This window comes from Pristiophorus japonicus, chromosome 6 (assembly GCF_044704955.1).
Source record: "Pristiophorus japonicus isolate sPriJap1 chromosome 6, sPriJap1.hap1, whole genome shotgun sequence".
Lineage (NCBI taxonomy): Eukaryota > Metazoa > Chordata > Chondrichthyes > Pristiophoridae > Pristiophorus > Pristiophorus japonicus.
This window is the reverse complement of record NC_091982.1, coordinates 178,748,425-178,762,826: the sequence shown is the minus strand read 5'-3', so window position 1 is coordinate 178,762,826 and position 14,402 is coordinate 178,748,425. Positions and strand designations below refer to the sequence as shown.

Below are 14,402 nucleotides of genomic sequence, written 5' to 3'. Positions count from 1 at the left end.
TGGTTCCAGTTCTGCCCAGGTGCAGACCGTCTGGTTTGTACTGGTCCCACCTCCCCCAGAACCAGTTCCAATGTCCCAGGAAGTTGAATCCCTCCCTTCTGCACCACTCCTCAAGCCACGTATTCATCTGAGCTATCCTGCGATTCTTACTCTGACTAGCACGTGGCAATGGTAGTAATCCCGAGATTACTACTTTTGAGGTCTTACTTTTTAATTTAGTTCCTAGCTCCCTAAATTCGTCTTGTAGGACCTCATCCCGTTTTTTACCTATACCGTTGGTACCTATATGCACCACGACAACTGGCTGTTTATCCTTCCCCTTCAAAATGTCCTGCACCCGCTTCCAAACTGGAAATTCTAGGCTCCATGCTCTGCGCAGAGCCCCTTGCAATGTTGGCGGCAGACTCCTCCACGCTGCTTGACATTATTGAGAGACTCTCTGCCAGCCTTGCTATTGCACCTATCATAGTGCAGCAGACGTGTGGCGACGGCCTCTTGCCAGTTGGCTGGTACAGGACCGTCTGCCTTCTCTCAACCACAAAAACCAATGACTCCAGAGCAAGATCGGGCTCTCTCTCCCTCCTTCTCTGGTCTGCCATGGCTCCGGTGGGGGTGGTGTGGTGTGGTGTGGCAATCATTACTGGCAATTCAATGCCCCCGATACTGGTTCAGCTTTTCCGTGTAGTTTTTAGACTAGATCCATGACTACAATCATGTTAATGAGGAGTCAGCACGCATTTTGCATGCTTCCTAGACGATTTTCAGTTGGCACAGCTTAGCCATTTACCTGCTGCTGCCTGCTCTTAAACTGTGGCTTTGCACACAGGCATTTAAACAATAATTAAGAGATTTTGTGTATACATGCATTTCCTGTTAATCATACTTCAGATGTTACACACCTCCATTATAAATTTCTATGTCACACTTAATAAAAATATAAAGCAATAAAGGTAATCATTTGGAATGCACAGATTATTTGGAATTATTTGAAAATATTGGAGCCACGATGTCTGCTACCTCTTATCTCATCCAGTGTTTTACTATCAGTTAGGTTTTGTAGGTGTAAGGAGACAAACATTTTCACTGTGGCAACAACAACAACTTGTATTTATATAACGCCTTTAACGTAGTGAAATATCCCAAGGCGCTTCACAGGAATATTATGAGATAAAAGTGTGACACCGAGCCGCATAAGTAGAAATTAGCGCCAGTGACCAGAAGCTTGATCAAAGAGGTAGGTTTTAAGGAGCATCTTGAAGGAGGAAAGAGAGGTAGAAAGGCGGAGAGGTTTAGGCAGGAAGTTCCAGAGCTTGGAGCCCAGGCAACAGAAGGCACAATCAGCAATGGTTGGATGATTATAATCAGGGCTGCTCAAGAGGGCAGAATTAGAGGAGCACAGACATCTCGGGGGTGGGGGGTGGGTTGTGGGGCTGGAGGAGATTAGAGATATGGAGGGGCAAGGCCATGGAGGGATTTGAAAGTAAGGATGCAAATTTTGAAATCGAGGCATTGCTTAACCAAAAGCCAATGTTGGGTCAGCGATCACAGGGATGATGGGTGAGCGGAACTTGGTGCGATTTAGGACACGGGCAGCCGAGATTTGGATCACCTTTAGTTTACGTAGGGTAGAATGTGAGAGGCCAGCCAGGCGTGCATTGGAATAGTCAAGTCTCCATAAGAAATAGGAGCCAGGAGTAGGCCATCTGGACCCTCGAGCATGCTCCGCCATTTAAGAAGATCATGGCTGATCTGATCATGGACTCAGCTCCACTTCCCTGTCTGCTCCCCATAACCCTTTATTCCCTTATCACTCAAAAATCTGTCTATTTCCGCCTTAAATATATTCAATGACCCAGCCTCCACAGCTCTCTGGGGCAGAGAATTCCATAGATTTACAACCCTCAGAGAAGAAATGCCTCCTCATCTCAGTTTTAAATGGCAGCCCCTTATTCTGAGACTATGGGCTCAAATTTGGCCAGTACAGATTTCTGGCGCACTCACCAGAGGTGCGGCACTTTTGTCCACCTCGAAGTGCTCCATAAATCTTCGGGCCGAGTTTGGCCGCTCCCCAGCCTTTCCTCGGTGGTGGCGTAGCGTGGCCACTGGATTTGGAGGTGGAGCCAGGTCCCGGCGCTGAAAATAGTGCCGGGACCTCTGCACATGCGCGCTAGAGTGTGCGTGCATGTGCAGTATCTCCTCGCCCCCAGGCTGTGCGGGAGGGGCTGAAGTCATAGCAAGTATACACAGATTGCTCAGACCAAATTAACATGCAGCAATCTGAAAAGACTACAGTAATTAAATGGTGCGAGTTGCATTTTGCTTTGAAAAGCATTTCACTATCCAGACTTAGTAATGCTTCACTGTAAACATTTCTACTTCGGAATGAACTTGGAGAAGTCCCTCGGAGAAGTCCCTCGGAGAAGTCCTCGGAGAAGTCCCTCGGAGAAGTCCCTCAGTGATGTCCCTCAGAGAAGTCGCTCAGAGAAGTCCCTCGGTGAAGTCCATGGAGAAGTCCCTCGGAGAAGTCCCTCGGAGAAGTCCCTCGGAGAAATCCCTGGAGAAGTCCCTCGCAGAAGAGGAGCAGTGGAGCACTAGGGAACAGGAGACCTGGAGAGCTAAAGCACTGGATCACGGGAGAATGGCTACACTGCTGCTGGCTGTGAGGCTCCCACACCTAGCCTTGGCCGAAGGGCAATGCCGGTATGTGCTCTAGTTGGGAAGGTAGGACTCTTTATTAATTATTACTTGATTTATTTATCACTTACTATTATTTATTAATTATTATGGTTTCTATGGTTCTTTAGTGTTAAAAGTGAAGTGTTTAATGCTTTGGAGAATCCTCTAACTTCCCTCCCCCCCCCCCACTGCCTCTGGCTACCTGCGCTGATTTCTTAATTCACCGCAGGGTTTTTCAGAATGTACAAAAGTGGACACTTACTCTGGCCTAAGTTAGTTTGGAGTAAGTTTTAGCTGGCTAAACTTGCCTAAATGGCCAAAACAGGGGGAAGTGGCTGGAAACGCCCACTTTTGAAAAAAAACTGAACTAAAAAAAAACCTAACTAACTCACTTACACTGGAGCAACTTAAATGGGGAGAATTGCGATTTTTAAGTTACTCCAAAATAATCTAGTTGCTCCCAAAAAAACGGAGCAACTCCTGGGGAAACTTGGGTCCATGTGTCCCTTAGTTTTCGTTTCCCCTATGAGTGGAAATATCCTCTCTGCATCCACCTTGTCGAGCCTCCTCATTATGTTATATGTTTCGATAAGATCACCTCTCATTCATCTGAACTCCAATATGTATAGGCCAATCTACTCAACCTATCTTCATAATTCAACCCCCTCATCTCCGGAATCAACTCAGTGAACCTTCTCTAAACTGCCTCCAATGCAAGTATATCCTTCCTTAAATACAGAGACCAAAACTGTACGCAATACTCTAGGTGTGGCCTCATCAATACCCTGTATAGTTGTAGCAGGACTTCTCTGCTTTTCTACTCTATCCCCTTGCAATAAAGGCCAACATTCCATTTGCCTTCCTGATTACTTGCTGTACCTGCCTACTATTTGTGTTTCATGCATAAGGACCTCCAGGTCCTTCTGTATTGCAGCACTTTGCAGTTTTTCTCCATTTAAATTATAATTTGCTTTTCTATTTTTTCTGAGAAAGTGGATAACCGCACATTTTCCCACATTATACTCCATCTGCCAAATTTTTGCTCACTCACTTAGCCTAAGTGAATAGCTGAGGCCCCAGCATTGATCCCTGCGGCACCCCACTAGTCATTGTTTGCCAACCGAAAATGACCCATTTATCCCGACTCTCTGTTTTCTGTTAGTTAGCCAATTCTCTATCCATGCTAATATATTACCCCCAACCACGTGAAGTCTAGAGGTAACAAAGGCATGGATGAGGGCTTCAGGAACGGATGAGCTGAGGCAAGAGTGGAGATGGGCGATGTTACTGAGATGGAAATAGGCGGTCTTAGTTATGCTGCGGATATGTGGTTGCAAGCTCATTTCAGGGTCAAATATGACACCAAGGTTGCGAACAGTCTGGCTCAGCCTCAGACAGAAGTTGGGGAGAGGGATGGAGTCAATGGCTGGGGAACGGAGTTTGTGGCGGGAACCGAAAACAATGGCTTATGTCTTCCTGATATTCAATTGGAGAAAATTTCTGCTCATCCAGAACTGGATGTCGGACAGCCTGACAAATTAGAGACCATGGAGGGGTCGAGAGAATTGGTAGTGAGGTAGAGCTGGGTGTCATCAGCGTACATGAGGAAACTGACGCTGTGTTTCCGGATGATGTCGCCAAGGGGCAACATGTAGATAAGAAATAGGAGGGGGCCAAGGATAGATCCTTGGGGAACACCAGAGGTAATGATGCAGGGGCGGGAAGAGAGCCGTTGCAGGAGAGAATAATACATGGTACAATGTTCCTGCCCTTATAAAATAGTGCATGCTCTGCGATCAGGAGTAATGCTTCAGGAGATTTACTGGTATTTATATAAATGTTTTTAGAACATGCATTACAATTCAGATGTCACACTTAAAAGTGTCTGAAATATTAAAGAAAGTCAAAAAATAAATGTTTTTTTTTCTGATTTGAAGCCAGAAATTTACAACCACCTGCCAATTTGCAAACTTGGAAAGAGAAATTGTGCCAAAGAACTGGTGGATGACAAATTTGACTCCTTTTTTTAGACATTTAGTCTTATTTCATTCGTTTGTGAATTAATAAGCCTGCGTTTTCCAACCCAAAAATTGGGCAGAGTTCCATCAAACGAGATCTCCTCCCACTTTGTGGTGCATGCAATTTCCTGTGGGTGAGGAATGCTGGCAGTCGATCAATAGTCTCAGACAGGCTGAAGTTTAATTTAAGTATTTGTTTGGGGTGGACACCATGAAAAAAATGAAGCATTTTTGTCTATTATTTATAATTTGTGTTTTTATTGTGGGTTACAGACTGTAGACTGACTAGCTTGGGCTCAGGCAATTTCAAATACATCCACAACCAGAGGCCATGGCCACAGAGGGCTACAATCTTCTCAAGATCTTCTCACAGGTCTCAGAAACAGGGCTAAGATTGGTTTCTGTGGGCTGCTTTTGCAAGGTACAGGAATACACACATGTCTGGAATCTGATAGGCAAATAATATGTATCTGAGGTTTCTATAGTGTTGGCTAACAGAGAAGTTAATATATTAATTGTTTAAATGGCCAATCCTTTTATTTCAGAGCTTCAGAACCACAGGCAAATTCAGACTTGTTTCGCAAGCATATTCTGAATACTGGAAATGTCAGCCAATTTGTTTATGTAATTAAAAATGCTACAGTTTGTTAATGTATTTTGCTCTGCCATGTCTTCACATGTTCTTGAACAGATATTTCTAGTGCAACAGAAAAATACTGTGGATGCTGGAAATCTGAAATAAAAACAGAAAATGCTTCTGATATTTCCAGTTATCTGATGTTGATCAAAGAACTAAAATAGCCTGGAATGGTGGTTTTGATTGATAGCTGTGTCTGAGATCTGTGCGAAGGTCTTGAGAAGACTGTATAGCTCTCTGTGGCCATGGTCTCTGGTTGTGGATGTATCTGAAATTGCATGAGCCCAGCTGGTCAGTCTACAGTCTGTAACCAGTCTAGATTCTGGGCTAGCTTGGCTGCATGATGATATTTTCCTATCTAAATTTTTTTGGGGGATCTAATTATGTTGAATGATAGCGCAGAGGAAGTGTCTTTGTTATTTTGATACATTATGAAGGATATAAAAGTTTTGCAATTACTCTAAATACACTGATTTGTACTGAATATATTTTCCTAGTCTATGTTAAGGCAATTGTATACTCAGTCTGGCTACTGAAGGTGAGGACAATCACAGCCAGCAAGAGGCACACTTTAATAAGTTCTATGTTTGATCTCTGGGCCTTACTATTATTTATCTAGACACCAGGCAGGTAAAAACCCACTGTGGATTATATGGGCACAAGATCGGTTTATGTTGAACCCGAGTGTAATATTTGGTATAAAACCCAAAAATGTAACAGGAATGTCTTTCATCCAATTTCCTGACATTCTAACATGCTAGCCGCTGTTTCCAAATGATGCCCATCTGAAATGGGTGTCCAGGATTGCCAAGGAATCAGTTATAAGTGGTAGTTGATTTAAAGTACACAGTAAGTAAATACATTCTGCTGTTTTAAATCCATTTCCTAATAATTTTACCTCACTTTTTTTTCTTCTGATGGTGCTCAGATTTGCCTGAGTCGTTGTACCAGTTCTATTTTATTTGCTGCCCCCCCTCTGCTTTATTACTGACACAAATGGATTTTCCAGTGGGAATCCCCCTATCTGACATGTTTGGAAGAAGAAAAGTGGAGGACAGCGGAGAGTAACAAGCCAGACTGGCTGCACTAGAGATGCTCTGTGTCCATCCACTGATATCCACACGTTCATGTCTGCAGAGAAAGGTGAATGTGCCTCACTTTGGCAGAAGTTCAGTGCAGGTGGAAGCTCCTATTCCCAAAGCTAGTTAAAGTGAAATGTGAACATTTTACAGCAGATCAAATCTGCTGTTGTTAAGCTTAATGAGCAGGAAATGTTGAGAAGTGAATAGTATAAAGTTTTTTTTTAGTCAGAGAGCATGGGTTTGTGGCCTTTATTAGAGGTGCAGCGTCCCGAATCCGGAACCCTCGCGTTCTGGATTTCGCGTTTTCCCTGACTTTGGAACATCTTTCTGACGTCACGAATCCGGAAACACCCGAGCCCAGGTTCGGGTATTTCTGGATTTCAGAACGTCAGAAAGGGGTGGGGGTGGGTACCTGCCGAGGAGCTGTTCGGGCCGTCCGGGACCAACGAGGAGGTCGTCGTGGGGCCGCCCCGCCAAGGGTGTTGTCGGACGGGCCGCCAGGGCCCATCGAGGAGGTGTTTGCGTCGGGTGGGACCCCGCTGAGGAGGTCGTCATTGCGCTGGTCCCGCCAAGGATGTTGTCGGGCGGGGCCCCGTTGAGGTGCTGTTCGCACTGGACCCGCTGAGGAGGCTGTCGGGCAGGCTGGCCCTGCCGAGGTTGTTGTCATCAGGCCGGCCCCGCCAAGGAGGTTGTTGGACGGGGCCCTGCTGAGGAGGTGTTCACGCGGGTCGGCGAGGAGGCCCCGAGGTAAGGGCGGTGAGGCAGGCGAGACGAGGCCCCGAGGTCGGGCAGCGGCGAGGCCCCGAGATTGGGCAGGGTCGTCCGGTCTGGATTCCGGAACATTTTACGGATTCCAGGCGACCCTGCCACGAATCGTCCCAGAGTCTGGATTCCGGAACTCTGGACTTTGAATGCTGCACCTGTATATCGTAGTGGAGCCAGAAGAGGAGGAGAGGTTGCCTTGGGAGCACAGAGAGTAAAGAAAAACATGATTCACAGCAGATAGTACTCAAGGAAATTGCTTCCTGCAGTACATTCTATCTGCTATTGTAAGTATAATGGGCCCAAGTTTCCACATGATTTGCGCCTGATTTTTAGGAGCAACTGGTGGAGAACGGATTATCTTAGAAATCGCAATTCTCCACATTTTTTTTCCTGCAGTTCTAGTCAGGTAGAACAGTTCTACTTTGGAACAGAATTTTTTCTTCAAAAGGGGGCGTGTCCGGCCACTGACGCCTGATTTGAAAGTTTCCACAGTGAAAACGTACTCCAAACTAAAGTAGAATGGAGTAAGTGAAGATTTTTGTAGAACTGAAAAAACCTGTTCTACACATTAAAAAATCAGGCGCAGGTTACAAATTAGGTGTCCAGAACGAGGTGGGGGGGGGAGGCGGGGGGGGAAGGAACTCATTAAATTCTACAATAAATCCTTATTTATACTTCTACAAATATTATACAAATAAATCCAACCTGAATAAACATTTATAAGCAAAGAAAAGATTAAATAAATCATCTTCCTACCTGTGTGAAAGTGCTTCAGCCAGGGAGAATTCTGCAGCCGCTCGTGCCACTGAGCGGGGGGGGGGAGAGAAAGCCGTTCGTGCCGCTGAGCGGGAGGGGGGGGGAAGGAGACAGCGGTTTGTTGTTATGGAGGGGAGGGAGGGGAAGGAGACAGCGGTTTGTTGCCGCGGAGGGGAGGGAGGGGAAGGAGACAGCGGGTTGTTGTTGTGGAGGGGAGGGAGGGGAAGGAGACAGCGGGTTGTTGTTGTGGAGGGGAGGGAGGGGAAGGAGACAGCGGGTTGTTGCCGCGGAGGGGAGGGAGGGGAAGGAGACATTGAGAAGGGTAGCCTCAGTGCTGATGTACTGATGGCAATGTGATTTTATTAAAAAATGTTCAAAAATTAAACAGCTACAAAGAACTACAAAAATGGCCGAGTGCCAATGTTTTTTTTCACATTGAGCATGTGCGAACGCTCCAACGCGCACGCGCAGCGCTGCTGGCAGGAAAAAAACTAATTTAAATAGTACCCGCCCCCTCCCACTTACAAAATCGGCGTTAGTGTAGGCTCCACCCCCCTGGGTGCCGCACCAAACAGACAAGGAGCTGCAAAGCGCTCGAGAATAGCGCTTTTTTTTCTGGCGCCGTTTTAGGCGCGAAAAACGGGCGCCCAGCTCGGAGGAGCGCCTGTTTTTTATCCTGTGGAAACTTGGGCCCAATATATTTTACATAATTCTATTTTAATTTCTGATCCCTTCCTTGCTATATTAACTTGTCTCTTAGTCAGTACATCATTTGTTGCAGATATGTTTTACACCTTGCACCTTTCCATCACATGCAAATGGACTGCTGCTTTATCTTTGAGTTTATGGAATATAACACATTCTTATTTCTTTTCTGGTCCCTCTAACAATTGCCACAGAGCTGACCAGTTTACTGTTGGCCATTTCAAAAATGAGTTCCCAAGATTACATTACTGATTCACAAATGTTGATAACAACAGGAATGCCAGCCCTTAAAGGTTTAGGATAAAAATTCAACTGTGGATTTTCAGCTGTAATTTTATATCTGTAATTTCCAGAAAATTATGGGCAAGAAGTGCTCCATTTGTGAAATGTACTCCTGAAGTAAGGCAGGAGCTGGCACAATAGACATTCTATCCCACTGTTGCCTTCAGGCATTCTTTACTTGGATGTAATTTTCAACTTTTTTTATTCCATTACTGAAAGACCAATGCAGCACATCCTGTTTTTCTTTTCCTCCTATGTTGAACAATAGTTTTAATTATTAACATCAGTAAATATTTTGTTTGGTGCTTTAAGCACATTGATCTTTGTTGGTACTCAATAGAAGCAAATAACTTCTGTGCTCGTACTTTTATCTGCTTTATACAAAATATCCCCAAAATGAAGTTTCATTAATTACTGTGGAATAAATATGTTGGAATTGCTTTGAAGAGACTTTTCTGAGGCTGGTAAATAGGATTCTGTTAGAGGGCCTGCCTGCACTCAGTGTTCCACAGTGCACCCATGGTTGGTTGGTTTTGATTGTTGGGCCTCATTTGAATCTCATAGGCAAGCTGTGCACAGATTTACAGCGTTGTGTGGCAGCTTGCCAATTTGTAGGGCAGGATATTCGGCAGGTCTTGGGAAGCCCCCTTCCACCAATCGCAGTACTGAAACAGTTAGCTTAGCAATCACAGAAAATCCACATTGAACATGTACTCTACTAAAGAGTTTAGCTTTTGCAGCATTGAATAAACCTTAGTTCAATGTGAGCTCATTCTGCCTGATAGTTCTTATTTCCTCCAGTGGAAGACTGTTGCAACTTTCTTTAAAAGATCATTAACAAGATCTTAACAAGCAATAAAAGATTTTTGAAAAAAGAATACCAATTTTACTCTCACTTTTTCTGAGCAGAAAACATGGAGTATTAAAGGGAAGAAAATATTGGGTTCAACTTATCTCTTGATTTTCTGCTAATTTTAAAGCCCACATCTTTCATTGTTGCTGATAAACAATAGAAAATATCCCCGATATTAGAGAAGTCTGTATAATCAAGTTCATAATATTGTCTCTTTAATGCAGACAGGTGGCTGGAATATCACAGGTCCTTGGGATAAAGACAACTTCATCGAAGTGCTAAAAGTAGTCTCTGGGACATACAGAGCAGTTCCCTTTTTCACAGTCTACGTTAGTGCAGACTCCAAAAGTTCCAACAGCAATGTCATTGAGGTTAGTAATGTATAAAACTGTTCAAAATTACACGGTATGCAAAATTTGTAAATATTTGCATTTATTTATAGATATATACGGTAGAACTTGTCATTTAAGACCACCCATTCTGCCGTGAAAAGGTGATCCTTCAAAACGGGTTCCTCATTGGAGGTACATTGCTATCAGCCCCGGACTAAAGTTGCCGAAATTCGCGGTTTGTGCCGCGAATCCTCGTGCAACGGCGATTTTTACCGCTGCGCAAATTAAAGGCCGAAAAGCGGGCCTAAAAACGGCAGCAAAGCGAAAATGATAATTTTGGTGTTAGATTACAGTTTTCAGTGAAAACCGAAATTCTAGCCCAGAGATTGCTACTTGTATGCCTATTCCAGCAATTTCTAATAATTTGTCTATTGGTAAATCTCGATCACTTCCAAGAAATATAACTTGCTTTTTTAAATGTTTTTTTCATTTTAACAGAGATGATAGAAGAATTTATTGCCCATATTAACTTTCAGAACACTTTCTATCAAGAGCAAAATCTCTACAAAATATCTTATTGCTAACTTTTCAGACTAATCTGAGTATAAATACTCAGTGAATGGAGATGGTAAACTGGAATAGTTATACAGTATTGGATTGTGGATTTGTGCCTGCAGTTCAACATGGAATAAAGTACCTGTCTCAGTTTATGGGGAAATTAAGAGATGTGCAATGACATCATGAGAAACCCAATTACAATGAGTTATGTGTCAGTTCCTGTTAGTGCAGGGAAATGTCACAGAATTGCCTTTGGACTGTTTTTATACCTCCATAAGTTCATTTTTAGCGTTAAAGTGGGTAAATTGTTGTGGCTTTTATTTTATCCTTCAGGTTGATCAGTCAGGCTTGTTTCTTCCATCTCGTGATTACTATCTAAACAAAACAGCAAATGAAAAGGTAAAGCACCATAGCAAATTTAATGTGCAAAATTATTTCTGTTTTTCTTTTGTTTCTTCTTGAGGGTTTTTTGGCTGGGGGAAGGAGGAGGTTGATGCATGCAGTAATAAAAAAAAGTACTTTGATTTAGGATTAAATATGCACATTATACGAAGTTCTGATCATATATCTAATTATATCGGTGACCTTATCTGTGGCATGCAGTTTCCAATTGCTTACTAACTGAGAAGATTCATGTTACGATGTGTAAGCATTAGGAAGTTTAAAAAAAAGTTTGTGTCAAAAAACAGGTCCATCTAATTTTTTTATTTAAGTATATGAATAAATTGTATACATAATTGTATGAAAATTCAGCTGACCTGTGTGAAGTAAAATTGGATTTGGAAAATTCAGCTGAAGGAAGTATTTCATTTGTAAATAATAGTGAAGAAAAATGGTAAAAACAGATTTAACAACCACTCAGTTCCATTTGGAGTTTTCAATAAGTGGGGAGGAAAGCACTACTGTAAGTTGAAACTATGACGGAACACCATTAGGCTGATTTTAGTGTCCAGCCACAGACATCATGGGGGGGAAGGTTAACCTCTAAAATAGTTGGTAGGGGGCGTGGGGTCGTTCAATTGATAAAAATGGGATTCCCGACCGGAACCCCTCTACTTCCGGTTTTGACAGGTGGCGGGACGGGGGCAGGCGACTAACCCACTCCCAGGAGATGGGACATCAATTTAAATATTATAATGAGACTGGAAGCCTCTTTTTTAACCTCCATTTTGTTTTTAACTGCAAGAAGATGGGTTTTACACAACTCGTAAAACCCAGCAGTTACAGCAAGACGGGGGACTGCTGGATCCTGATCATGAGTGCTTTTATACCTATCTCCTGGACCCACCCCTAACCCACCCCACATGATCGGAGACCCCTCCCCCACAAGGTCTCTGATCACCCCAGCCCCCCTTCCCCTGCCCCCAAGCTTCCCCCACACCCCCACCGATGAGGCTAAGGCTGGCCACAATCTTCTCTTCACCCACCCCGATCATCCGACTCCAATCCTCTCTCACCCTGCCCCCCCCCCCATCGCTGCCTGACCTTCCCCTCTACCCTCAATCATTTTTAACGGCCTGGCCCGATCCCTGGTCAACCACCTCCCCACCTGATCGTTTTAACAGCCCGGCTCCCACACGACCCCTCCTTCCTCCTCCGTGCGGCCTAGTGCCACAGGCCTACCCTCCCTCAACCAGCCGGCCTGTGGGAAACCCGGCCACCCGGGATTCCTGACTGCCTCGGAGTCCCTCCTACCCACAACCCGCCCTCCTCCTTAAAACCCAGCCCAATGTATCATACTTTGAAATCTATTGGAAATCAGTTCTGCATAATTGCTCCTATTTGGACCCTACTCTCGTTAGTAGTGGAATCTGGAGCAGGTGTTGAGAGAACCCCACGAATTCTCCCCTTTTATCTCTATCAGCACGGTACCCTGTGACACCACTGTTGCTGAGGTGGTGTTGTCCTGCCTGCTTTCTGGTTCCTGGTCATCCATGGGGGGATTGGGGGGGAAAACAGAATGAGGGGAAGTGCTGCCATGGTGAGAGACAACAGCAGCATCCTTTGGAAGTTCTGCCTTATCTCTGCTGTATGCTTTGATGTCACTGTACCCGCTAAGCTGTGGGTGAATAGCTCCTATGGCAGCAATGACATCGTGGAAGCCCCTACCAATGTTACACTTCATTTTGAGCAAGCTCATCTGCTATCCTGCCCAATGAGGAGGCCAGATTGCAGCCCTAGGCCTGTATAGCAGCTGCCTGAGTTGTCATCATGACATCTGTCTGCTGCATGGCCATGGATCTGCCACTTCTTCCAAGTCAGTTTGAACTTTTTTGGGGAGGGGACAGTTGCTTGTACTAAACTACTGTAATCCTGAGCCGAGAATGGGAGCTGCTCCTGCTCTGCTGCCGTATCTTTGCCAGAAGTGCAGCAGAAACCCCGTTTTTGCATGTAAACATGGTTTCCGTTGAACTTCCGGCAAAGTTACGGAGTTGGAGCAAGAACAGCTCCAAGGGAATTACCAGCCCTGCTCTCTCCAGCACTAGATTATTGACTAAATGAAATACAGGTGTATAGATGTCCCGATTTCCCTTCAGAATTCTTCTGTTTGATCTGCTTTATCTTGTAATGCTGCACTTTCTCAAATGTTTTATAGGTACTGAATGCATATCTGGACTACATGGTTGAACTGTGTGTACTTCTGGGAGGAGAATATAATTCAACATACACTCAGATGCAGCAAATATTGGAGTTTGAAACTATTCTTGCAAATATCACAGTTCCGCAGGATGAACGTAGGGACGAAGAGAAAATATACCACAAGATGACCATTACAGATTTACAGGTGCACTAAATACAATAGCTTTGGATTGAATTGGATATTTTACATTACATAACCGAACAAAATCAATGTTAGAAATCTAAGGAACAGTTGCATCAAATTGATACACTAACATTACAGGAAAGCCTGTAATTTGAAAAGGAATTCTCAAACCCAGAGCTCGAGTTGCTGTAATTGCAGCTGTAGCTGCTCTCGGTCTGTAGCTCTACTTCCTGCACATGTGGTCGTCCAGGCTACGCAAAGCACCCAGGACTTCCCACATGACACAGGATGTGAACTCCATGGGACTGAGCTGCCCTACCATGCCTCTATTTAGTTGACTATGAACTATTTGACTATGAAGTAAACTTAAAAGTAGAAGACAAAAACACTCACTAATCAGCTGTTTCTCTTGAGCTGACATCACATTTTCGATTTTTGCCTCTGTTGAGTCGCTCTGACTCACCGCGCTCCTTTAACCCGCTTTTCTGCTACTCTGCTCCACCTCCACTCCAGTCCGCAGCCTCTGGCCTCTCCTTCCCGAACTTTAGATCTCTCTCTCAAACTCTCGGATTCTCTCTCTCTCTCCCAAACTCTCAGTCTCTCTCTCTCTCTCCCAAATGCTCGGATTCTCTCTCTCTCGCTCTCTCCCGAACTCTCGATCTCTCTTTCTCTCCCGAATTCTCAGTCTCCCCCTCTCTCTCTCTCCCCCGAACTCTCAATCTCTCTCTCTCCCCCAAACTCTCGGATTCTCTCTCTCTCTCTTTCTCCCGAACTCTCGATCTCTCGTTCTCTCCCAAACTCTCAGTCTCCCCCTCTCTCTCTCTCCCGAACTCTCTGTCTCCCTCTCTCTCTCACCCGAACTCTTGGTCTCTCTGTCCTGAACTCTTGGTCTTGCCCTCTCTCGGACTCTCTCTCCCGAACTATCGGTGTCTCTCTCCCGACCTCTCGGTCTCTCTCTCTCTCGGTCTCTCTCT

The 14,402-nt window shown here is 44.6% G+C and overlaps 1 protein-coding gene across 3 annotated transcripts in view; it reads left to right on the top strand.

Moving 5' to 3' along the window:
- Positions 1-14,402, top strand: part of LOC139265893 (endothelin-converting enzyme 2-like) — a 254,719-nt gene that overhangs the window by 174,987 nt on the left and 65,330 nt on the right. For all 3 annotated transcript variants that reach the window (XM_070883439.1, XM_070883441.1, XM_070883440.1), the window contains 3 exons: positions 9,999-10,145; positions 10,998-11,063; positions 13,261-13,449. In XM_070883439.1, the coding sequence (XP_070739540.1) occupies positions 9,999-10,145; positions 10,998-11,063; positions 13,261-13,449 (402 nt within the window). The remainder of the gene's footprint in view (positions 1-9,998; positions 10,146-10,997; positions 11,064-13,260; positions 13,450-14,402) is intronic.